The sequence below is a fragment of the Panthera onca genome (assembly GCF_046562875.1).
Source record: "Panthera onca isolate mPanOnc1 chromosome E1 unlocalized genomic scaffold, mPanOnc1 haplotype 2 h2.Chr16_ul_4, whole genome shotgun sequence".
Taxonomy (NCBI): Eukaryota; Metazoa; Chordata; class Mammalia; order Carnivora; family Felidae; genus Panthera; species Panthera onca.
The window spans coordinates 1,109,158-1,134,821 of record NW_027675818.1 but is presented as its reverse complement, the minus strand read 5'-3'; the positions used below and the strand labels follow the sequence as shown (position 1 = coordinate 1,134,821).

Here is a 25,664-nt window from a genome sequence, read left to right as displayed (position 1 = left end):
AAGTTTATTTTTGTGAAAGAGACAGAGCAAGTGGGGGAGGGGCAGAGAGAGGGAGAGAGAGAGAATCCCAAGCAGGCTCTGCACCATCAGCACAGAGCCCAATGTGGGGCTCAAACTCACAAACTGTGAGATCATGACCTAAGCCAAAACCGAGTCGGACACTTAACCGACTGGGCCATCCAGGCGCCCCTTAAAATTTAACAATATAGATAACCCCAATCACAAGCATTTAAAACTGCCTGTGTGCTTTAGTCAAACTACAAACTATCAGAAATAGATATTTCAAGAAATATGTTACAAAACCAAATAGAAATTATTTTTCAACAAGCATTAAATGGTTTTCTTGCACAGCATATGTTACTGTTTCCTTACATCAGTGTGAAAAATGAAAATTATAGTTGCACTATAATTCCAAGGCAACTTGCTTGTAATTGATCCCGGTGGTCATTACATGGCTGTCACTATAGAGTTCAGACTACACAGGCCAAGAGTTAGGGGATTACAAATATGATTTGATATATAGCTTTTCATTTCATTTTCACATAAAGTCCTCCATTTTACCCAGATATGTAGTCATCAGTTACCATGAAGTAAATAAAACACAGTGTACCTACAAAATTTCACCATAAAAGGTCTCAGTGTGTGTTCACATAATCCTTTTATGACGTCATGCACCGTCATGTTTTTTAAAAATGCACGTTATTTAAGGAATGGAAGACCCAAAGGCAAAGATGATGAGTGTGCCATAAAGTACTTCAACCCCACACTGTCAATGCTCAATACATTTTAAATAGCAAAAAGTGAAGTTGCAAATTCTAGAGTCTTACCCTATAAAGTGATAATGCTAATAATTTCGATATTCATCCCATCTCCTGTGAATTAAAGGTTTTCTTAGATGCCTGCCAAGTATCCTGTTAGTTGGGTTTCTTTCCCTGTGATTTTGATCTAGTACTTCTTTTAGTTTTTCATGGGAATTTGTGGCTGTGAGGGAACCAGAAGCCTCTGATCACTTAATTTGGAAAATGGATCAAAAGTGCATTTTCATTTTGTGTGGGTAGATATTTGGTTCTCTTAATATACCCGCCAAGCTGTATTCATAATCTTTTAGTAACTGAGATGATTTAACTGCAAACTTAGTAAGCCAGAAGGACAGGTAAGTGACTTCTTAAGTCAGTGGTTCTCAAACTTGAGTAAGCAGCAGAATCACAGGGAGGGCTTTGCTGAAACAGAACACCGGGCCCGGCCCCATCTCAGATTTTCTGAGTTAGTAGCCCTGGGGCGTGGCCTGTGCATTTTTATTCCTAACAACTTCCCAGGTGATATGGAGGCTGCTGGTCCTCAAACCACATTTTGAGACCCAATTCCTTAAATAAAAGTTGGGCATTTTTCCCCCTAAAGCTGGGCATTTAAATGATCCTGTCAATAATCTGCCATCAAGCCTTTATTGTACTGATTTATGCCTCCTGCAAACAAAACCTAGGCCAAACTGACAGTCTGTTCTATTGAGATTGCACAAGTTCCTAAAAAATCCCCAATTAAAAGACAAAAAACTCCAACTCTTAGAACAGCAATAACCTACTCAGTTTGAAAACATTATGAAAGTCTAAAGAAACGCTCTGGGTTCTGGAGTAAACTTCAGTCCCCGTGGTGGTCATCATTTGGTTACATTTGGAAACAGGCTTGTTCTAAAATAATCATTTTTGAGGCGATGACATTTACTCTTTTCACCCAAAGAAAACAGAAATAACAACACAGGAAGAACTGGGCAGCCTTAGGTCAATTCTTTTTGGAAAGCACATTTAATTTACTGTTGCACAATTCAAACAGAGGGGGTGGTTAGGAAGTCAGGAAGGCACTTAAGTCATTTCAACCAGGAATACCTAACAAAGAGAGGGATCTTGAAATCATGGATGGTCTAGGAATATCTGAGAGAGAAAGAAGGGATTCGTTATGTGACAACTTGTCAGGAGCATCCCAAGCTTCCCATTACTATCCACACACCCTGAGACTGAACATACATTCTCTCCAGATGAGCTGAGCACAAATAAATAACTTCTTTGGGCTGTGCTGATACCAAAATACTATTTAGATGTTCACCCTACGTGATGCCCAAACTGACTGCCATTTGCTGTCTTGCGAACGCAGCTACAGGTTCTCCCCGCATACAAAGAGTATTGGTCTTTTTTTTTTTTTAATCTTTATTTATTTTTGAGAGAGCGTGAACAGAGAAGGAACAGAGAGAGAGGGAGACACAGAATCCGAAGCAGGCTCCAGGCTCTGAGCTGTCAGCACAGAGACTGATGTGGGGCTGGAACTCACGAAATGTGAGTTCATGACCTCAGCCAAAGTCAAACACCTAACTGAACCACCCGGCGCCTTTTTAAAGCCTAGGAGTCTCTTTCCAGAAGCTCAAAGAGTCCTACTGATTTTTTCATCCTTTAAATATATGTTCTTCCTCCTTTGATATAGTGTCTTCATATAAACCATCTTATCTAAAGAAAAGGTCCAACTACTGCTTTAATGGACTCTTGTCTCAGTAGCCAAAGGGTATAGTTAGGTTCTAAACTTCTGGGATTCATTATCGACCCTCCCCTCCCCCATTTACCCCTCTACTGTACTACCATCCCTTTCAGTAAAGAGTAATCCATGGGTGAGACAAGGCTCAGTCATTTGCCCTACTCCTAATTCCAAGGCTTATTCTCAGTGTTAACACACGAATACAGAATACACATTTCAGCTACTTCTTAATGGATTCCTCTCCCTTATATGTGGATGCAAACGTGTGCAAAGTGAGCTAAGGAATAATAAACTAAGTGGAGCTTAAGTGCTACATTAGGAAATGTGACTGCTAACAAACATTGGAGAAGGGGCTCTAAGAGAGGACAGAATGAGGCTTTTTCATTGAGAAAGGTGATGTGGAATGACATCTGCTCTTGCAAAAGCTGGTCTCTCAGATCTCCCAACTTAACAAAAAAAGTAGTATCAACATCTCATGGAATCTTGACTGTATGTCTGATGCCACAGTAAATCCCAGCATCTCAGATTATCAATATTGAAAGACACCTTCCAGACTGGCTGGTCCAAACTATCATTTTTCAAACTAGAAAACTGAGCCCCGAAGGGAAGGAAGAGAGGCTTGCCTTAATTAAGGGTAAAACTTCCTCAGCTGCAACAATGAGGCCAGGACTTACATTTTCTGATCGTCAGACCACAGATCGTCTATAGCTCTTTCCTTTTTCTTGATGAATGGGGGGTGAGGGTGGTTGTTAATGTTTAGACCAATGTGAACACCAAGGAAGCAACTGCTAGGAGAAAAGAACCACTTGTACCCCTCCTGCTCAGAATGGCCCAGCATGCCCGTGGGGCCATCCCCACAGGCTCCCAGGATGAGAGAGCCCCTACAGATCCAGCAAATGGGCAGCAACTCCCTATGAATGATGCCAAGTGGGAGGGTCTGTATCCATCCCAAGTCTATGTGGGGTTGTTTGTTTGTTTTTAAATATGCTCCTTCCTCCTCAAATAAAACTACAAAATATAATGCAAATGTGTTTCTGTACATGTTCCTTTAGATTAAGCAAGCCTCATCATGGTTTCAGGTGACCCAATGAGAAAAATAAAATAAAATTGCACTTGTGGCCTCTCAGATTAAAGACTGAGTTAAAATGAGGTTGCCCAGCCCGTAGGAGAATAGGCCACACACGCTGATACAACTGGCCCATCATTCTAAATGTGGCACATATGCCCAGCAGACTCAGAGACCCATGGGAATGATTCCTTCACAAGACAGCCAAGAGGTAGATAAGTGCAATCAGCCCCATGGATGGATGTAGCACACAGAAGCACCAGATTGGGTGTAGGGGCGGGGGGGTGCCTTGGACAAGGGGCAGAGGGCCTGAAGGGTGGGGCCAGATCTCTGGCTCTCATCACAGCACTCTCCCTGGGAGGAAAAGCGTCCGGTCATGAAAGAAATTCCCAGTATGTAGCAAATGTCTACAGCAGTGAGAGTGTAGACGTAGCAGGTAAAGAGGTGATGCTGGTCTAAGGGTAACACGCGTCCTCCAATCGAACTTCTAGGGTGGGGTGCCAAGGAGACAAATGTGAAGGGTGATGATTATGAACTGGGGGACTCTGGCACATTCATCCAGGCCATGCATGACCCCTGAGTGGCCTTCCCATCCTCACTCCCAACAGAATTGCTGGCAAGGGCTCCCCTTGTGAGAGAACCATACTGGATTGAGGGGACAGCAAAAGACATAGGCAACTCCGATGGCTGCTCTTGCTTCTGATTTCTCCGTCAGCCTGAGGGAAGGCAAAGGAGATCAAAGTCCAGATGACACGACAAGGCTGCGGAGCCCAGCATTTGCTATCAGAGCTGCTGAGCGTCGGACCCAAGAACCGTCAACTCAAGGCAGAGTCAAGGCCCCTTCCTCTGGAACGAGAGGCTCAGCCCTGCCCTTCTCTTCGGGAGAAATGGCCGGAAAAGGAAAGCTGGCTTCTCAGTGAGGTAATGAACAGTACCTGCTCAGCTACGTGGGTCACCCTAAGGTTAAGCAGGAAGGATCCCTGAAGGAGGCATTCTGCGGACAAAGGCTGAGGAGCTCCACGTGTCTGGACACACCTCAAGTTTTAAATTACACACTCCCCCACATGCAGCACACTCACGCGCACACACGCACAGAGACCCACACCTCCACATACTGACATTCTTGTAACCCACCCCACTCCCAGCCCCCGATCCTGCCCCACGGATTTCGTTCCCTGTAAACATGACAGCAGATGTGTCCACAATTCTGGGACAGCCTGACAGTGAACTGAGGATGACTGCTTGTCATTAAGTGCCCCGGTAGGTGATGTTGGTGAAGGTGGATGTGGCCTCTTTATACAGTGGGTTGTTGGCCTGCGGAGAGAACAGAAATGTGTCTTACAGTGAATTCCTCAATTGTTCCCTGCCCTCAATGATTACATTTCGCCTGAAGAGTTTACCCAAGACACCTTTCTCCGGGCTACACCATCCATGAATCGCTTAATGCTCATTGTAACCCCATATTCGCTCCTGAGATGGGAGTGGGTAGGAAATAAGAGGAGAGAGAAAGTGGAATGCCATTGTGCTGCTGTTTCGAAGGGGTTGAATTCAACCCATTACTTTTTGGTGATCCCCAAACACCTCAGTACCACTTGTAGCCAGTATCTATTTCCTGCTTCTCTCCTGAACTCTCTCTTTTGCCCTTCTCCAATTTTTTTTTTCTTTTGTTGTGACTATGCTGGCGGATGCGGGCAGAGACGAGAAATGTAGCAGGTGGTAGCTGAAACAGAGAGGATAGCTTTCACTCAAAATAATTTTAATTTGTTCTCATCTCATCCTTCCAAGCGCTACCCACTGTCATGTTAGCAGGAAAAAATAAGACCCTCACTGGGTTGCCCAAATTATTTTCTAACAAAAAGTGATAAATCCCATAAGATCTGGCCGTCTTTAGGAGTCCCATTTCAAGAAATACAACACATTCTCATGTGCCGCTGAGATTCCAGATTTCTACACTGTACGAACAGAAACATCTCAAGTTTCTTGGGACCCTTGAGTACCAAGGCCTGAGGTGACCATCAAATGAGAACAAACTTTCAGCCTCCCGCTAGACATTCATGGACTCAAACAGCCATTTTGGAAGGTCCAGAAAAAAAAGTCAGAATGTGGAAGATGAGCCAAAGGAGAACAGAGCAAAATTAAGTATATAGAAAGTTCTCAATAGATGCTTGATTGAATGCAATCAGAATAAATTGCAGAGAGGATATGTTTTAAGAGGCTGGCCCAAAGAGTCATTTCTATCATAACTTGATTCTCTCCCACAATTGGGCAAGCTGTTGAACGTCTCTGTGCTCAGTTTTCTTATCTACAAACTGGCAATAATAACATTCCCCACCCCCCATCATTTGTCCTGTCTTCCTCAATTAGAGAATATGTTTCCTTTTGATTATGTCAGTGTCCAGAGCAGAGCTGGGCCCTACCTGTACTCAGTCAGTTCTCACCTATGGGACCTATGGTCACTGTGTGGCAGTGAGAGACTCAGGTGGTTTTCAGGAATAATAAAGACAACAGGACCATCTCCCAATTTCCACAACAGAGACTAACTGGGAAATTATGGTGCTGGCTGAACCTGGCTCCCCTAAGTACCTACTATTTCCAGTTGAGGCTCTCAAACCAATGACTTAAGAAAATGCCCAGCCCCGACTCTTACTGTGTCCCATTTTGCTCTGGCTCGCTCTTCCTCAAATTTAGCAAACTCCTTCCGGTCATGGATGGTGATGAGGAGCTTCCAGATGAGCAGAGTAGCAAGGCCGATGAGCAAAATGGCCCCCATCACTGAGAGTAGGACCACCAGGATGTCAGGACCCTTGGGACACTCTGTCAGGAGAGAGCACAGAGCAGGGACGTTGTAAAGGCAACCTGACCAAGTAAGAAATTACTAGAAATCTCTCTGAGGGAAACAGGGCTTACAAAATAAATCAAAATTTTTAAAGGGGGGGGGGGAGCACCAATATTTAAGACAGCAATAATCTGTCCTGAGTAGTTTAAATTAGAGGTCATAAGCAGGTCACCCCCGGTAGAATCTAACCTACTCAAGTGTTTATTAAAAAGTTGATTTTATGTTAACTCTACTGGATTTAAAACAAAAGCTTGATTAAATTTTTATTTTGTTGGCAGCATGGAATAATCAGGAGATTATCCCCCTAAAACTTCAGATTCTTCTTCTTCCCTTTAAAAACATGAATAAATAGAGGCGCCTGGGTGGCTCAGTCGGTTGAGCGTCTGACTTCGGCTCAGGTCATGATCTCACACTTTGTGGGTTCGAGCCCCGCATCAGGCTCTGTGCTGACTGCTTGCTCAGAGCCTGGAGCCTGCTTCAGATTCTGTGTCTCCTTCTCTCTCTGCCCCTCCCCTGCTCACGCTTTGTCTCACTCTGTTTCTCCTCTGTTTCTCAAAAATAAATAAAAGTAAAAAAAAATTTTTTAAACATAAATAAAAAGGTCTGGAAACACTGCACCCACAGGGCAGCTCTGGTTAGATGTGAGTAGCTGCTGTCCCCTTTAGATGGGACACATTTTCTAGTTTGCCAGACTTGTCACCACCCTCTTTTCTCCACTAAACAGAGGCAACATGTTAACTTGTCATGGAGGCTGTGCTACTGTGGGTTCTGGAGCTAGACCGCCAGGGTTCGAATCCTGGCTGACAACTTACTTTGCTATGTGACCTTTGATAAACTATTTAACCTTTCTGGGTGTCTGTTTCCTATCTCTCCATGTTTAAAATGGAGAAAGTAATAGCACTGAATTCCAAAACTTATGAAGCATAGTTAAGTTAAATATATACTTTTAAAAATTGTTTTTAACGTTTATTTATTTTTGAGAGAGACAGAGCATGTATGGGGGAGGGGCAGAGAGACAGGGAGACACAGAATCCGAAGCAGGCTCCGGACTCCGAGCTGCCAGCACAGAGCCCAACGCGGGGCTCGATCTCACGAACTGTGAGATCATGACCTGAGCTGAAGTCGAACACCCACTGCGCCACCCAGGCACCCCAACTTATTTATTTTTTTAAGGATTATTTCTTTTTTAGAGAGAGAGAGAGAGAGTGCGCATGAGTGGGGGAGGAGCAGAGAGAGAGGGAGACACAGAATTTGAAGCAGGATCCAGGCTCTGAGCTGTCAGCACAGAGCCCAATAGGGGCTTGAACCCACGAACTGCAAGGTCGTGAGCTGAGCTGAAGTAGGACGCCTAACCAACTGAGCCACCCAGGCATCGGGCTCCATGCTGATCATGAAGCCTGCTTGGGACTCTCTCTCCCTCTCTCTCTGCCCCTCTCCCCAACTCGTGCATGCTCTCTCTCTCTCTCTCTCTCTCTCTCTCCCTCCCACAAAATAAATATTTAAAAAAAAAGAAACCTGTAAAAATAAACAAATAAGTTAAATATATTTAAAGAACTCAGAACACTGCCTAGCACAGACTCAGTGCTCAATAACTATCAGCTACCATTATTACTCGTGTTCTTGTTACACCTGTTTTCACTAATTTATTTACCTAGCTCCTTAGGCATTTGTATTTGTTTCTCTGGTTTGGATATGTACATCTCTGAGGGCTGGGAACCTAATGTCCTTGTTAGCACAGAGACCAGGAAGCCTGCCAACCCAGACAATATTTTGGGTTCCTTCCCAAAATATTTCGTCATCTTTAATCCTAACCCTATTGAAAGCCGACTTCCTGTTCAACCCTAGTCAACAACCAACACAGACAGAGGTGCATCACCCCTCTGAAGACCAAGCTGACTGTGCTCTGCAGAGCTCTGCTTCCCATAAACCACAGGTGTCTGATGGGTGACCTCACTCCAGTAACTTCTCAGGTGTTATGTAATTAGGTGTTTGAATATACGGGTATTGATGGGTCTGGAGAGGTGGTCATGCCTACTTTCCACACTGTCTCCCACCTTCTTCTCTAAACATACACCCTATGCTCACCACACATGACCCAAAAACAACCACCGATGCAGACCCAAGCTGGCTATTTCCCAAGCTACCAAATTATAACCTGTCTATAATTAAAGGAGCATCTGGAGAGAGGCTGTGAGGTTCCAGTGTCTGAGTTCCCAGGAGTGAAGGGCACCAGCTTTTCCGGGAACAACAATTATGAATTCTTGGGAAGAGAGGGCTGACCCTCAAACCTCAGAGTGAAATCTCTTCAATTCTGCATGTCAGTATGGGCAGGACAAGTAGAATGTCAAGAGGTCTTCAGGCAAAAACATCTATTAAGCATTTGTCCTGAAAGGAGTAGATGGCAGGATTCCCGGAAGAAGATGATGAGATCAGCTAGTCTCTAGAGAGCTCTCTCAGCCACGGTGATGAGGACCCATCGTGGAGACCCAAGGTCAGGAAAGACTGGGCAGGGCTGGCAGGTTTGACAAAAGCACAGGAAATCCAGTTAAACTTGAATTTCAGATAAACAATAATTTTTCAGCCTAAGTAGGTACTAAATGTTGAATGGGACATATTGTATTCGACGAGGCAACTCTATCTGGGAGTGATAAGGACCCAGCTCAGCGGAGCCCACTCCACATAGTAGGCTGAACACCACCCAGTCAAGGCCAAGCCCTTTGGCAGTGCTGTCTCTACTGCCTTGCAGTGGCCCAGCCCTTCAGGGAGACCATCCGCAAAGGCATGAGTTGGGGAAGAGAATGAGAATAATCCCCTCCTATGCTCTGGGACCTCAGATGACACATTCTGCACAAAGCCAGAACCCCTGAAAATAGTTGGGGGCGGTAGGTGAGAAGAGAGGTCAAATTCAGAATTCCAGGGCAACAAGATAGGGAATATGGGTCTGGGGTCCCATCTCCTCATGTGGAGGATGGAATCTACATCAGAAAAGCTACTCCACCCCCCACCCTGGGGGGTTATTTGTACCAGCTCAGGTTATCACCATCTTTCTGCCCCATAATTCCAAGTAGTGGATTCCATCTAAGAATATCAAGCCAAAAGATTTTGGTGTTACAGCAGAAGCACCTGCAAGGATTGTTATAGCAGAGATGAAGTAACGTTAAACCCCAAAGCAAGAACGTACTGCCCTTCAAAAATGAGAAAGCACAAAGGTGCAAATAGGGCGGGTGTGGAAAAATCCATGAAACGTGTTAACACAGGTGGGCGGGAAAGTGTGAGGGGTCATGGCCAAATAATCCACATGTGCTCCCCCACAGATACATACCCAGACTCTGCCCTCTCCCCTTCCCATGTCAGCTTTCCCTTGAGTCGCTAAATAAAATTAAGGTCATACCCTTTCCTTTACCTTCCTTCTCCCTTCTGAAGGGTGAGAGCCCTGGGAAAGGCAGGTGAACAATATCACGGTAGGGGGCGCCATGCTCTCCGGTACCCATGCAGCCAGCAACACCCTGGCTGACCCGGATGTAGTAGAGCTTCTTTCCACTGTCACCCGCTTCCTTCTCCAAGCAGCCAAAGTTCTCCGAGCAGGTTATCAACATGTATGCAAGCCTGCCTGTCAACTCGAATAATCAGTCCTAGTAACTCATTCAAAACCCGTTTACTAAGTATCTTCTCTGTAGATGACTGAGCCAAGTATGGAGATATAACGATAGATAAGACAGATGGTTCGTGTGTTCGTGGGGCACGTGATCTACTGAGGGAGATGGGTGATTAAAGAAGCAAGTTAATGGTGGAATGAAGGCCCATCTAAGGGAAACACAGCTGCTCTGGGACTCAAACAGGAGCACCCAACCGAATCAGAAGAAAGGATGATGGAGGAGGTCTGAGAAGGCTCACTAGGGGAAGTGATGTGTCCAAAGCAGAGGCACTCAAATATTGGGGCGTCTCACAACTGCCAGGAGCACTATTCAAGAACACAGAGGCTGGGGACACCTGGGTGGCTCAGTCGGTTAAGTGTCTGACTTTGGCTCAGGTCATGATCTCACAGTTCATGGGTTCGAGCCCTGCGTTGGGCTCAGAGCCTGGAGCCTGCTTCGGATTCTGTGTCTCCCTCTCCCTCTGCCCCTCCCATCTTTCTCTCGACTCGTGCTCCATCTTTCTCTCAAAAAATGAATGAACATTTAAAAATGTAATAAAAAATCAAATAAAAAGAACATAGAGGCTCATGGAAGCAGCATGGGGCTCAGGACTCTCGATTTTTTAGCAAGGGGAACATAGAAAAGTTGGAGACCCACTTTCCTAAAGCAGGGGCCAGCAAGCTATTGTCTGGGAGCCAAATGTGGCTTGCCACCTGTCTTTCTAAATATACTTAGGCTTGTGCATTAAATATAGACTATGGCTGCCTTCCTGTTACAATGGCAGAGTAGTCATGGCAGAGACCACAAGGCCCACAAAGCCTAAAATATTTATTTTGAGACAGAGAAAGCACGAGTGGGTGAGGGGCAGAGAGAGAGAGAGAGAGAGAGAGAGAGAGAGAGAATCCCAAGCAGGCTCCACACTGTCAGTGCGGAGCACAATGTGGGGCTCAAACCGATGAACCATGAGATCATGACCTGAGCTGAAATCAGGAGTCACACACCTAACCAACTGAGCCGCCCAGGTGCCGCCAAAGCCTAAAATATTTAACCCCTGGCCCTGAACAGAAAGTGTTTGCTGGACCCTGGTCTGAAGGAGGATTTGAAGAAATTTCTACAGCTGTAGGAATCAACTGACGAGCAACCAACTGACTTAGTCTCTGCCTTCAGACATTGTTCCTTCACTCATAGAAGCTCCTGTCTACCCCCCGCCTTGGCACAGCCCTTGTCCCTCAGCAGTATCACTATCAATTTACATGTCCCTCTCCCCCTGGCCTGTGAGTGCCACATCTGCTTGATTTATTGTTATATTCCCAGCACCTAGTCTACTGGCTGATATACAATAAGTACTCGAAAATATTTTCTAGTGATTCATCGCTTCGTCTGTTGTGTAAGAGAAAGGAAGGAGACGGGGGTGGTAAGGGGAAGAGAGCTAATCTACTACACTGGATGGCGACAAACCTGTGGTTGGTCTGTGTATGACGGATGAGCTCCTCCTGCTTCCAGAAGGCTGTGAGAGCAAGCACTATCTTTTCAGTGCTCAGAACACCTTGGCTTGGTGCCTCAAAGCCAGTACTGTGTCTCATGGTGACCCTGGTAAGGTCAACACCTCAAAGCATCAGGCCTTCCTCTGAAGCAGCGAACAGGTTGCCCTTGGCAACCACCTGACCTTAAGTGGAGCGGATGCTGAAGAGTCCCAGACTTTAAATTCCTCACTTCTTAATACTGTCACCTCAAAAAAATGCCAGGATGTATTTTGTCCCTTCGTGGGATCCATATCTACCTTCTTCCTTTCCTTACTCACCTTCTTTTTCTGCCTCCTCAATTAGCAAGTCACTTTCTCACAAAGATTGGTATTTAAATATCTCCCACCCCCAGATGACAGGCCCTAACTTACCACTTGTAAGGTAGTCTTAACTTGGCTGTTCTGTGTAAGAGGCGTAATGGGTGGAAATTGCTGCCTAACGTGGCTCTCCCTCTCCCTATAGGTGCAGTGTCAGGGGCCCTGGCGGTTCACGTACCTGGCTCCTCTACCACATAGAGAATGGACTTTCCACTGGAGTCTTCATAGTACTGGAATCTGACAACACAGTCATCTTCATTCTTGTACGTGCAGTTCACTGCATCCTTGCCAGTATCCTCTGAGGAAGGGGAAAATATGGGAGAGTGAAAAACAAGGCAATTCCTGGAAGACGGGGCCATCCCCAAACCCCAGTCATGGGACTTCTGAGAAAGTATGCAACAGGAAACCCTATGCCTGACATTAGGCAAGATGCCTAGACTTGAGATGGCTGTTGTGCCTGGCAATTGCCTCTAGATGACCCTCGCTGCTGAATTTTGTCCCTCCCAGACCCTTTTTGGTTCGTATTCCTTCCCTTGGAAGGGACATGACAGAACACATGACACAGTGTGATTCAAAGCCTGGCTCTACCACCTGTCAGCTGCGTAATATTGGGGAAGTTACTTGACCTCATTGGCTCTTTCTTCATCTATGAAAGGAAAAGGATAACCCACCTCACAACACTGGTAGAGAACTAAATGATGTCAAGTGAACAGTACCTAATAGAGAAGGGTGTTCCCTTCCCTCTCTTTCCTTTCCCTCCTGGCTCAACTATTCTCAATAGTTTGTTGGCAAAGCCCTTACATTTCTTCCGTTTCTGCGTCTGATCCAGTGTTCCTCTCCAGAGCCAGCCTCTCTTCTCTGACTCCCATCACTTTTTTGTAGGCTTCACCCCTTCTAATTCTGAAGCCTCTTATTCTGACAGGGAAACTATAGGTGCCCCTCTATCATTTGCACCACGTCCTATAGTGATGCAACCAGACAGGTAAAACTGACACACGATGATGTTAAGCAAATGCACCAAGATCACAACACAAGTACGTGATGGAACAGAACTAAAACAGGAGTCTCAGAGCACACCAGACTTGAACTCAATGATTGTTTCTCGGCCTTTTGGCTAAGATCAAGTGTAGTATCAGACTTGAACTCAATGAGCCGCCCGAAAACTAGTGGTATAAGAGTACAGTGGAAAGAGTAAGGATTTCCAGATTCATTCTAAGCTTAACTTGTTCGGGCAAGTTATGTAGCTTTCCTGAGATTCAGTTTCCTCATCTGCAAAATGAAGATAACAACAGTACCACAGTTCTACTCTACTAGGTGGCTGAGAAAAAGACAAGATCATGTGTATGAAAAGATACTTGCCTAACTTTTATAAGTTACACAATTCCATACAAACAAGCATTTATCTTTATGATTATCATGGCACGGGGGTGGGGGTAAGAGAAATACTTTCAACTAACCTGAGATTCCCCTCTGGTCTAGGTAATAAAAACATCTCACATCTCTCTCAGCAGTCTTGCCCGCCTGAGCTAATCACAGCATACCGATTCTCCTCAGGAGGAAAAGCCGTCTCTTCAAACTCAATCCCCAAATCATGCCCCTCACCCCCCCCCCCCCACCAGCCCCACTTCTGATATTAGCCAAAGGATCCAGAGAGCTGACCCTTTTCTGTAACACCCCAAGCCAGAAGCCGACTGACTGGCTGTGTCTCACTGTGGCTCTCACTGAAAACATGTTTCCTGCCTTCGTGAGAGACAGCTATCTCAGGAGAGATTGCCATCTCCCTAGACCAACCAATGCCTAGCTGACCCAGATAACATCAGATGTGCTGACAGCAACAAAGATTATCCCCTTTTTGGTCAAGGTGAAATTCAAACTACAGGGGCGCCTGGGTGGCGCAGTCGGTTAAGCGTCCGACTTCAGCCAGGTCACGATCTCACGGTCCGTGAGTTCGAGCCCTGCGTCAGGCTCTGGGCTGATGGCTCAGAGCCTGGAGCCTGTTTCCGATTCTGTGTCTCCCTCTCTCTCTGTCCCTCCCCCGTTCATGCTCTGTCTCTCTCTGTCCCAAAAATAAATAAACGTTGAAAAAAAAAAAAAATTTAAAAAAAAAAAAAAAAAAAAAAAAAAGAAATTCAAACTACAATGACTGCAGGCAAGAGTTTTGCTCACCACTGTATTTTTATCTGTCTTATTCTAGGAAGGGCTCCAGAGAGCCAAAAAAGGCTACAGCATTATGATTTTAGCTAAAATCCATAAGGGTGAAGGTTTCCCTCCAAACCAGCAGAGCAGTATGCCTGGGCATTGCTGAACACTCTCAGTTAAGTAAACTCAGTAAATGGTTACTAGCCTCCTAAACTGACATCACCTAGCCTAGGTTTCTTCATCCGTAAAATGGGATGCATTGTCTTCCTCTCCCTGGGGAGGTCAAGTTAGGGTTGATTTCTACATACTTTAAAAGTTATCTGTAGGGTCTTGCTGAGTCTGTGGGTGCTGGGAAGCAGCAGAATGGGGAGGGACTGTGGAACAAATTAGCAGAGGGCACAAGAGGACTCAGGGAAGCTGGCCTTTATTAAGTGCCTAGTGTGCATCAGGTCTGTACAACATGCCTTTGAGGCAGGGATTACTCTTCCATTTTACTGATGAGACATAGACACGTTTTGGGATCAACTGAAAACTTCAGCAGCCGCATATGTGCACAATTCTAAGACATGCTGAGCTTACTGAGCTCCTTCACAGGCTCAATCTCATCACGACAGTAACGGCTGCAGGTATTTTCTTTATGTAGGTCTCCTCGGTCAAATTTCTTACACTCCACACACTTCCTAAAAGAGAGACGACACAGAGATTAAGACAAGGGAGGAGAGGGACGCCTGGGTGGCTCAGTCAGTTAAGCATCCGACTTCGGCTCAGGTCATGATCTCGCCGTCTTCGAGTTCGAGCCCTGTGAGTTTGAGCCCTGCGTCAGGCTCTGCGCTGACAGCTCAGAGTCTGGAGTCTGTTTGAGATTCTATGTGTCCCTCTCTCTGCCCCTCCCCAATTGCACTCTGTCTCTCTCTCTCTCTCTCAAAAATAAAGAAACAAAAAAGACGAGAGAGGAGCAAACCTACGTGTGTGTCAGTCCAGCTCTGACATCCACACACCAGAAAGCTGCCCCACCTTGGAAAACAAACACCGAAACAAAAACCCCTGTAAGACAATTCTGGGGGACCCAGAGGGTCGGGTCTGGAGTTCAGGGGTGGGAGTTCCTCCTCACCCAGAGGCAGAGCCTGGCAGGCAGAAGGCCCCAGTCCCCTCATTAAACTTCTTCATGTCCCATCCGAGAGTGTGACAGGAGGTAAGGCGTGTGCCACTTCGAGGAGCCTTAAAGGCAGAACCGGTCATGTAATCTGGGGACCCAGCACAAAAGAAGATGTCAGGCCCCTTGTTCAAAAATCCCTAAGCATTACAAGACAGTGCCAGCAGAGCGGTAAACCAAGCATGGGGCCCTTCTAAGCACAGGGCTCTGTACAAATGCACAGGTTGCATGCCTATGAGCCCAGCCCTGCTGAAAGTGGCAAGAGAAATGGCAGGAGCTTCCCCTGACCCCAGATGAGTGGAGTTTGTACTAGCGAACATCTCCTGTTTCACAGAATCCTTCATAACTCCAGCCCAACTCTCCCACACGATCGGAACATGAGAACGTTCCCCAGAAGTTCCCTGGTTTAGCCTTCCTCCCAACTCAGGGATTCAGGATGCCATCCCAGGAGAGGGGTTTCTCCAACTGGAGTCCAGCGGGTGCTACTTTGGCCCCTGCATGGTTGGCTCTCCCTCCCTCTTTGCCCAAACTTTTCCGTGGGAAGAGGAAAGCTAGCCTCTTAGCTGCAGCGGACGCCTCCTCCTGAAGCTTTGGTGAGTAAGAACCTGGAGGGTTGGGGATTCTAGCCTGGGGGACCCCCTCCCTCCTTCTAGCACCCGACTGGCTCCAACTCACTTCTCTGCCCACTCACTTCTTAAAGGTGCAGGCGTCAGGGCAGGTGGGGCACTTCTCACAGGTGTCCCCGTAGGAGCCGGGCTGGATGCACTTGCAGCTGCCGCACTTACACTCGCCCCGGCCGCTGCACAGCAGCCCGTTGCTGGACATGCAGGTGTCGGTGCGCGTGGTACAGTTGCAGTAGAAGCCGGTCCAGTCGGAGTCACACAGACAGTCCCCACAGCTGCACTGGCCGTGACCTGAAAGCACACAGCCCGAGGGGGCGGGCAGCAGGTGAGGGGCCCCAACCCGTGGCTCAGCCTGCTCTCCAGCTTTACCCTCATCCACCCTCCTCCCACGGCCACTCATTAACACCCCACGGAAGCGTCACCACCTTCTATCCTTCTAGCCTCATGCTGCTAGCTCTGCCTTGACGCCCTTTCGTCCTGTGATCGCTACCAAACTCCCACTTACCTTTCGAAGCTCAACTCAAAAGTTCCTTCCCCTCCATAACTTTTTCTGACCTCCCCGGAGCAAATTGTCTACTACGTGTTCTCCCAGCACTTACATATGCCTCTATTTTAACCCTCATGACCAGCCCATTTGCTTGCCTATCTGTTTCTCTTTCTAGATTTTGAGCTCCACAGTGAGAGAGGACATATCAATTTGTCCGTCGGCAGGGATTAGCGTAACGTCTGAAATACAGTAGGCATGCAATTAATGTTTCTTTATCCATTTATGCAACAAATATTTATTGAGCTCACACTGGGCACTGGAGATTCGGCAGTGAATGAGACAGGAAAGGTCCCTATTACCGTGGAGCTTGTGTCCTAGTTAAGTTCCTGGGTAGGGTGCCTGGTGGCTCAGTTGGTTAAGCATCTGACTCTTGATTTCAGCTCAGGTCATGATCTCACGGTTTGGTTAGTGAGGTCAAGCCCTGCATCAGGCTCTGGGCTGACAGCCTGGAGCCTGCTTGGGATTCTCTCTCTCCCTCTCTCTCTCTCTCACACACAAAATAAGTAAATAAACATTAAAAAAGAAAAAAAAATCCTGGGAACCACACACACATTCACCAGCATGTGCCCTGTGTTGTATCATCACAGTACTGCAGAGAGCCATCAGCCCTAGTAGGAAAGACCTACTCACTTTACTGCATGAATGTAGGAATGGGAAAGAGAGATTGGGGTAGGGGGTAGATTGGTTAAATGCAGGTGTTAACTCTCAGTGCTACATCCCCCTAATCACTTAACAAGGCTTGAAAACTTGGCTCTCCCAAACTCAGAAGAAAGGGTGACTCATTCTCAAGGATTCCGAATCAGGAAGAAGTGGATGAATAATAAAAATCTGACTGTTAATCAGAGGAAAGGCAGGGAGCCAAGGGGAAGTAACCTCAACGGGTCTCAAAATCATGTCACTGTGTGAGCGGATGGGCCCCAAGATGGTGGAGGAGAGCGAGGTGCATAGGCTCAAACAGACACTAGCTGGCATCTTCTGCTCCCCAGGGACCCCAGTGGGTCTGACTAGAGGCCCTTGGTCAATGAGTCTCTCTGCCAGTGATCCTAGCACCATCCTCTATTCAAGACTCAGACACACCTTTGCTGCCTTGGAAAGAGATGTCTGCTTCTTTCTGGATGGCAAACATAAGGTCAGCTGCCCCAGCTCCAAATATCTGGAGAGTAGAGCCCGCTCCACCCGGAGGCAAAGGGAATGGTCTTGTGTAACCTTTGTCCACCAGTCATTGGCCCAGGTCTGAGGGCAAGACAGCTCCTGTCAGCTGAAGATAATTCCAAGGAAGGGGCAGCTGTGAGCCATTATCAGCAGCCCTAACAGCAGCTGGAGGGGCCCCACAGTGTCTACTACAAGCAGCTTTCAGTGATGGCTCCCGAACAGGGAAAGGCAGACGCCACAGAGGTCTGGCAGCACCCGGAGGCCTCCGCCTCCTCAGAAACCCTTGTCCCATAGTGTTTCCTTTGTGAGGCCAAACAAAGTAACCTTTGAGAAGATGGTCTGCCAGGCCAGCCACGGAGCGAGGCTGGAAGTAGAGTGGCGGGCCGGAGCCGGCAGGCCGAGCCCGAGCCCTGGCAGGGTCAGCCCTCAGAAGGAAGCTACAGTGCGGTAATGTCACAGGACTGGCATCCCTCCAGCAAAAGGGTGGCTGAGCCTGGGTTCACAGCAAAGTCAGAGGAGGAGGGTGAGAAATGAAGAGAGAGTGTAAGAAAGAGGAGGGAAATAGAAAAGAAGGCAGCAGGGGAGGGGTGGAGATGAGGGAGGGGGAGGGGTAAGGGAGGAGCAAGTATTTTAGGTCAGAGGGAATGACCTCTCCCTATAGAGCGTGACTCCCAGGCCGATGTCAGCCCCACTCCTCCCTGCCTTATGAGCCGACCCTTTGTCTGACATCCTACTTCCTCCATGAAGCCACCCAGGCCTCCTCTGTTCACACTGGGTCTCTCTCCAGGAGACTCCTATAACATTCCCCAGGGACAACTCACTTCTTTTCTTTAATTTTTTAAAAATGTTTTATTTATTTTTGAGAGACAGAGTGAGAGTGGGTGGAGGGGCAGAGAGAGGGGAAGACACAGAATCGGAAGCAGGCTCCAGGCTCTGAGCTGTCAACACAGAGCCCAACGCGGGGCTCAAACTCACAAACCACGAGATCATGACCTGAGCCGAAGTTGGACGCTTAACCAACTGAGCCACCGAGGCGCCCCAAGGACGCCTCACTTCTAAGATCTGGCACGTTCTGCCTCATGTTGTGAATTATCCTCAGGTAAGTTAATTAAGGGCAAAACTGTCTTATTCATGCCTCCCTATCCCACAACACTACAGCACAGAACCTGGCTCAGGGGTGTCTGATCAATCTATGCTCATGGATGTCCCTCGGGGAGAAGGATGAGTCCCTCGGGGAGTCCCTCGGGGAGAAGGATGCACTCCCTGATGTTTCCGAAGGAAGTGCTGATAACAGATGACCACAAAAGACCATGCCTCCAGCGGGGAGGGGGAAGGCCAGAGGCTGGGGAAATGGCTAAGTCATAGCATGCCCCCCTCGTGAGCCACTGCTTGCAGCAAAGAACAGACCAGGCCAGCAGCCCAGGGAAGAGACAATGGTGAACTGGTCTACAAACTGAGTGGTCAGGAATCACGCATGCCCCCTGTTCACCCGTGTGGACTGAGCGCCTGGCACAGAACAGGTGCTCAATAAGTGTGTGTCCCTGAGCATCCGTCACTGGGGAGTGTGACGGCAGCACCACAGGATCCAGACCTGCAGCCAGTAGGCACACAACACCCGGGCTGGCAGTGGGGGAGGGAGGCCTCTGAGCTGCTGCCTGGGGTTCCCTCCTGAATTGGGTGGAGCGCATTGCTGACGAGCTGTGCTTGCACCAGTGAGAGGCAGGAAGCAGGCTGCTGAACCCGATGGCTTTGTTTCGCAGCATCGGTGGGGCCAGCAGCTGAAGGAAACACACTCTGCCCGCGGTCCCTCCCACCCTGCCTCATACCAGACCAGGAACCAGGAGGCTTGGAGGACAAGTGGCCCTCCCTCTGTCCCTGGTGCCCCCAAGGGGCTATCTGTAGGCCTCACGTAGGACAACCCTCTTCCCCTCAGCCCCACCCTACTCCCCGTGGTCTCCCACATCAAACTTACCATTCCTTTTGGTACTCTGAATATGATGTAAGTACTATTCACTAGTAAAATGAGCTGAAATGCCTCCCTCACCCTCTAATTCAAACTGCTGTTGGGGGGTCCGTGCCTGATCTCTTTCTCCCCTAATCTCCCTGCTACCATTTTTTTCCAATCTCTGTCAAATTTTGCTGACATGAATAAAGGAAACAATGTTGTAGATAATAAAAAGAAGTCTTTTTTATGTGACTTGGGCATGTTTTAGAATGACATAGATTTATGGGGCACCTGGGTGGCTCAGTCAGTTAAGCCTCCGACTTCAGCTCAGGTCATGATCTTAAGGTTTGTGAGTTCGAGCCCCATGTCGGGCTCTGTGCTGACAGCTTAGAACCTGGAGCCCACTTCGGATTCTGTGTCTCCCTCTCTCTCTCTCTCTCTGCCCCTCCCTCACTCATGCTCTGTCTCTGTCTCTCTCTCTCTCTCTCTCTCTCTCTCTCTCAAGAATAAATAAACATTAAAAAAAATTTTTTAAGTTTTTTTAGAATCAAATTGTTTTTTTAACATTTCTTATTGAGAGACAGAGACAGAGCATGGGCACAGGAGGAGCAAAGAGAGAGGGAGACACAGAATCTGAAGCAGGCTCCAGGCTCTGAGCAGTCAGCACAGAGCCTGACGCAGGGCTGAAACTCACAAACTGCAAGATCATGACCCGAGCTGAAGTAGGATGCTTAACCAACTGAGCCACCAGGTGCCCCCTTTTTAATTTTTTTTTAAAAGAATGACATAGATTTACCTTTCTAATCAAGTTTTCATATACATATATATATATATACATATATATATATACATATATATATATATATATAAATTTTAAAGTTTATTTATTTGAGAGAGAGAGCGAGTTCAAGCAGGAGAGGGGCAGAGAGAGAGGGAGAGAGAATCCTAAGCAAGCTCCACAGTGTCAGGGAGGAGCCCATCGTGGGGCTTAAACTCACAAACCCTGAGATTGTGACCTGAGCCGAAATCAAGAGTCAGTTAACCATCTGAACCACACTGGCAGCCCTTTCTAATCAAGCTTTCTTAAAGGCAGATGTTAAAGTGAACATCTGGTTGGATTAGTTCGGCTCCTTTAAGCCCCATTGCAAAGGAAGCCAATCTCCGCCATAGATTTGATCACCAAAGAAGCCAATTATAATCTGTGTTAATTAACCACACAATACACCCATAAACCAATCCTAAACAACTTGCAAATGTCTTTGATCTCTCTGTCACAAGAGGAATCAAGCCTCAGAGACCATAATCCAGTGAAAACCTATCCCCAGTGCCCCAGGAACTACTCAGGCTGCCTAGTTGCCTCTGCAAGTATTGTCAGCACATACAGACGACATTCACATTAGTTCCACTTGGTCTAGCTGGGGAAGTAGCCTAGGAGCAGTCTTTAGGGCAAGGAAAGACCAGGTTGAGATTTTCCGTGGGCCTCAAGACTTTACTGAATTTTGTAATGAGAAGGACAAAAAGTATCCTGCAGGTAGAAGGAGCCAAAATCGTAACCCCCAGTTTGCAGGCTGGGCCTCTCAATGGCAATCCTTTCCCATGTCTGTGCTGTCCAGCATGCCACGAGCCACGTGGAGCTCCTGAGCAACAGAGGAAATGAATTTTTCATTTTTCATTTATTTTTTAAATTTTTTTAAGTTCATTTGAGAGAGAGGAAAAAAAAAAAAACCTCCAATGGGGGAGGGGCAGAGAGAGAGAGAGAATCCCAAGCGGGCTCTATGCAGTCAACACCCTGGCAGTGCAGTCAGAGCTTTAACCTACTGAGCCACCCAAGCGCCCCTCATTTTTCATTTAACTTAAATTTATTTAAATTTTATTTAAGTTATAATTCAATGTGACTAATTTACAAATAAATAGCCACACGGGGCTACTATATCTGACAGCACAGATCTAGAATCCAAAACGTTATAGTGCCAATAGCGATAACAAAATAGTGCCAGCATGTAAAAAGAGCTTATGATTTTCCACTCATTGTTCCGAGTGTATTGGCTGTTAAACGTGCTCCATTGCCTTGCTTTTTTACTATTTCCCAAGTCTTGTCATGAAAAGACAAATTCATGTAAAATAATTACTACCAACTTTACTACGCATTCTGATACCATGCAGTTTCCGAATCTGTAACTACTAAAAATCTAATTACCAGCAGCCAGAGATTTTTTTTTTTAACCTAAAAAGGGAGTTGTTCCGCATCCTTGAAATGATCAAGAGCCAGTGATTTAAAGTATTAGCAGGATGGCAGGTGGAAGAAAAGAAAATAACGGTCTTCACCTTCAGGCTCCCCCACTCGTTCCCATGCTCCAGGAGAGCAGAGGCTCCCTTCCGCTGTGTACCCCAGGAGCAAGGACGCGGGGAGCAGAGCGGAATTACAGAGAACCTCCTTCCTGTCTTCTGCCGTTGGAGTGGAAGGACCATCCACTCGGCTCTGCCTGCTGGGCCTTCCTGTGCCCACCTAAGCCCCGGCCTAAGTTTCCAGAGGCTGTGGATGTGCGAGCGAGCGTGCGCGGGTACAGGGGCGGGAGGGTGTGCAGTTTCACTCACCTGAGCACATCTCCCCCTTATAGCGGACGCAGGAGAAGTCATCACACTCGCAGTACTTGCCCGTGATCTTGCCAAAGTCACTGCTGTGGCAGACGCACTGGCCACACAGGCACTCGCCCCGCTGGCTGCAGGCGGGCTGGCCCTCCCGGGGGCTGCACTCTTCCTGCTGCGAGGGGCGGTAGTCCTCTTCGGAGCACTCGCACTGGGACCCCAGCCACCCGGGCCCGCAGCGGCACACCCCACACTCAAAGGTCCCGTTGCCATTGTTGCAGCGGCGGCTGTAAGGCTCAGCATGGGCCTGGCACGCACAGTCACAGTCGAAGGTGACCTGAACGGTGAGGCTGTCTTTGAAGCCTACAGGCTTGATGGTGAAGGACTTCTCCCTCTCCTGCGGGCAGCCTCGCACCTTGGCCTCAATGCTGAAGCTCACCTGGGTGGAAAGGAAGACCGCATTCAAACACAGGCGCACCCTGTTATCACTCCAGCCCTGGAGGGAAAGAAGCCCCGCCCTGCCCCGCCCTGCCCCGCCCTGCCCTGCCCGGGAATATCCAAACTGGGTGTCTCATCCCCCAGCAACCTGGAGTTCCTCAGCCTCCAAATGACCAAGGTCTGCAAAGCAAAAAGAAAAGCCTGGGGACAGTTGTCCAGTTGTATCTGGTTGGGTGCACAGACATAATTTACAGTCAGGAGAGAGGTTGGTTTTGGTTTTTTTTATATATATATCTATTTTTTGGGAGACTGCAAGTGGGGGAAGGGCAGAGAGAAGGACAGAGGATCTGAAGCAGGCTCTGCGCTGACAGACTGACAGCAGTGAGCCTGAGGTGGGGCTCGAACTCACGAACTACAAGATTATGACCTGAGCTGAAGTTGGATGCTCAACCAACTGAGCCACCCAGGTGCCCCTGGATATGTGTGTGTGTGTGTGTGTGTGTGTGTGTGTTTTAATTCCACCTGTGAAATAAGCCAGCTCAAGCAGAACAGAACCTGTGATCTTATAAAAATTCTTCTCTGGCCAATGAAGCCAGCTGGACTGATTATACACAAGGTCAGTCAGCCAGACACACAAAGCACTATATGGCACCACACGATGCCACACAGTGACCAAAGGCTCAGGATCTACTGTTTAATTTCCATATAGTACATCATCACTTGTGCAGTCAAACACCTTTCCGGCCAATATTTCTTAGACAGGATATGTGCACATGTTCTAGAATATAGATAGGTGTACGGACAGATGGATGGACCTAGATACAGAAATGATAGAGATACAGGTGATACCGGTGATAGAGATATAGCTATCCCCCTTTCTGCTTCCCTCCCTCTTCACCAACCCCTCCCCCCATCGGCAGAAGCAGAAGAGAACCAGTAAGGAAAGAAAGCCATAGAGGCCACAGAGGGACCTGAGAGGCAAAATGAACATTTGCGTTCTGGAAGTCTATGACAGTGGGTATTTGGTATTTTTGCCTGTTCCATTTGCTGTTGAATCTCCAGCAGCGAATGATGCCTGGCACAAAGTTGGCGCTCAGCAACTATCGGTAGATGTGACTGCCATTTCACATTGTAGAGGAAAGACAGGTATTACCTTAGGGGAGGCTGGAGACTGGGCCAAAGGTAAGAAATATTTTCATTTGCAATCAGCTGTGCATAAACAAACAGAGGTAAGCTAAACGCAAGTTTTTTAAAGATCTCCACGTAGCGGAGAAGTTTAGACAACAGGAGTCAGAGGAAAAGGTTGGCAGCTCCGTTATATCCAACTTGTAATGACCTTCGGGAAGAAGGTGCAGGGGAGGAATGGAAGGGTGCCCACAGACGCTCAGGGGCAAAGGCCAGGGCCAGAGCTGAAGCTTCAGCCCCTGCCCAGCCCAGCCCACCTCACCGTGTCTCCAATCTTGAGTCCGACACAAGACTTGAGCCCAGGGATGACCTCGTTGTTGAGACAGGTGGCGTTGAAGGATAGAGACAGCTCCTCGGGGAGGTCCCGCACTTCCAGCTCTACTTTAGAGCGGATTTTCTGAGCAGAAAGGGGGCAAAAGAAGGTTAAGGAGATGAGCCGAGAGGAAGTAGACAGGAACCAATTCCACCCCAAGTAAAATACCAGGTGGCCATGGACTCACCGCGGCAGTGCTGGGTGCTGGGGTTTGCTTAGAAGCTGCCAGAGGAGAGCATCCTTAGGAGCCTATTTCTTACAATATTTCCTGCCCAAGGTCTGCTCCTCTCTCTCTCTCTGTGCCCCCTGGTGTCTAGTTGAATCTGGGTAAAATCTAAACCAGCCACACCCTCCTGCAAGCCTCAGAGACATGCAAAAAGGGAGGGCTAGCACTGGTCACCTTGGATAGTAGCTTTTTTTACCTAATTTTTAACCAACCTCATCTTCCCCTTGGCTCAGCTCCCTCTTCTCTCTATTGTTGGAGCCCTATCCCTCACCCTGTCCTTCCTCATCACCACCCCCAACCTCTCTTTCCTTTCCACCTTCTCTAAGCTCTTCCACCCACTGCTCCTGACACTCCCTGGCAATTCTTTCTGAGCCATTTCCCTCTCAGAAGGCTGCATTCCTCCCAGTGCTGGCCACCAGCCAGCCTCTAGAAGAATAAGAGGAAGGCAGTGAAGGCTGCATCGTGGACTCACATCCAGGACTCCAAAATCTGCGTTCCCTCCTGGGGAATGCCGAGTGAGGTGGATTCTTAGCAGACCCAACCCCAGTGCGAGACACTTACCCCATAAGCATCAACAATGAGCTGAAGGACGTTGCTGGAATTGGCAGACAGAACCCCCACTGTCGTCCCTGGGATGAGCTCGCTATAGTTCTAGAAGGTAAGACAGAGAGATGTACAAGGCTGACTAAATGAAGAGGGTGATCTCAAAAGCCCTCCCCAAATCAGAATGAGGGTCTTGAAACGAAGATTGAGGGAAGGATGGGATATTTTACTTGTCACTTCCAGGAACAAACCTAGCAGTTTTGCAGCCCTGAGAAAAATTATAAAGAACTTCTCACACCCCTCTCCCCCAATAAATTACTCCCCTCCAGCACCACAAACACCAACACACCCATCCCCTGAGGTTCAAGGTTGGAGGAGAGAGACCATAAAAAGGAACCATTTGCCCCTGGGAATAGGCTGGAGGAGGGGCTTTCCTGGTTGGGAAGCATGGCCCGTGCTAGTGTGCCTGGGTTCCCAGAGACGGCTCCACCCAATACAGACCCCACTCCCGAAATCCCTGAAGGCACAGTCACCTGGTAGAGACTGACTACATTTTCCGTTACAGCAAAGATCAAATTGATGTTTTTCTGGGATAGCTTCTCGGTCATCAGCCCCAGAGAGGGATAATCCTGTAAAATGGGAGGATGTGGAAGTCAGTTAAGAATTCACCTGAATTCTACACCTTAGAACTTGGCTGATTTGGGCTGTGGCCCAGACGGTGGTGGTGCTGAAACCTTTTCACGCCATGATCAGTGTGAGGCAATGGACTAAGTGGCAACACAAACCCAGTTGTGAACTCCAGGGACAGATGAAGAGGCAAAGGCTGGTCAAAGCCAAGCATCTCAGGGCACCTGGCTGGCTCAGTTGGTTGAGTGTCTGACTCTTGATTTTGGCTTAGGTCATGATCTCACAGTTCATGA

The 25,664-nt window shown here is 47.7% G+C and overlaps 1 protein-coding gene and 1 pseudogene across 1 annotated transcript; one reads left to right on the top strand and one right to left on the bottom strand.

Annotated features, from left to right (window-relative positions):
* Positions 1-1,780: 1,780 nt before the first annotated feature.
* On the bottom strand, positions 1,781-25,371 carry LOC144615187 (integrin beta-3-like). Its single transcript, XM_078442058.2, has 9 exons — positions 25,278-25,371; positions 24,763-24,852; positions 23,925-24,059; positions 22,049-22,478; positions 15,878-16,100; positions 14,613-14,713; positions 12,073-12,192; positions 6,231-6,397; positions 1,781-4,897 (listed from the first exon to the last, which is right to left on the bottom strand). The coding sequence occupies exons 1-9, from the start codon at positions 25,350-25,352 to the stop codon at positions 4,832-4,834; spliced, it is 1,407 nt and encodes a 468-aa protein (XP_078298184.1). The 5' UTR covers positions 25,353-25,371; the 3' UTR covers positions 1,781-4,831.
* Positions 12,989-13,143, top strand: LOC144615438 (U2 spliceosomal RNA; annotated as a pseudogene).
* Positions 25,372-25,664: the final 293 nt, after the last annotated feature.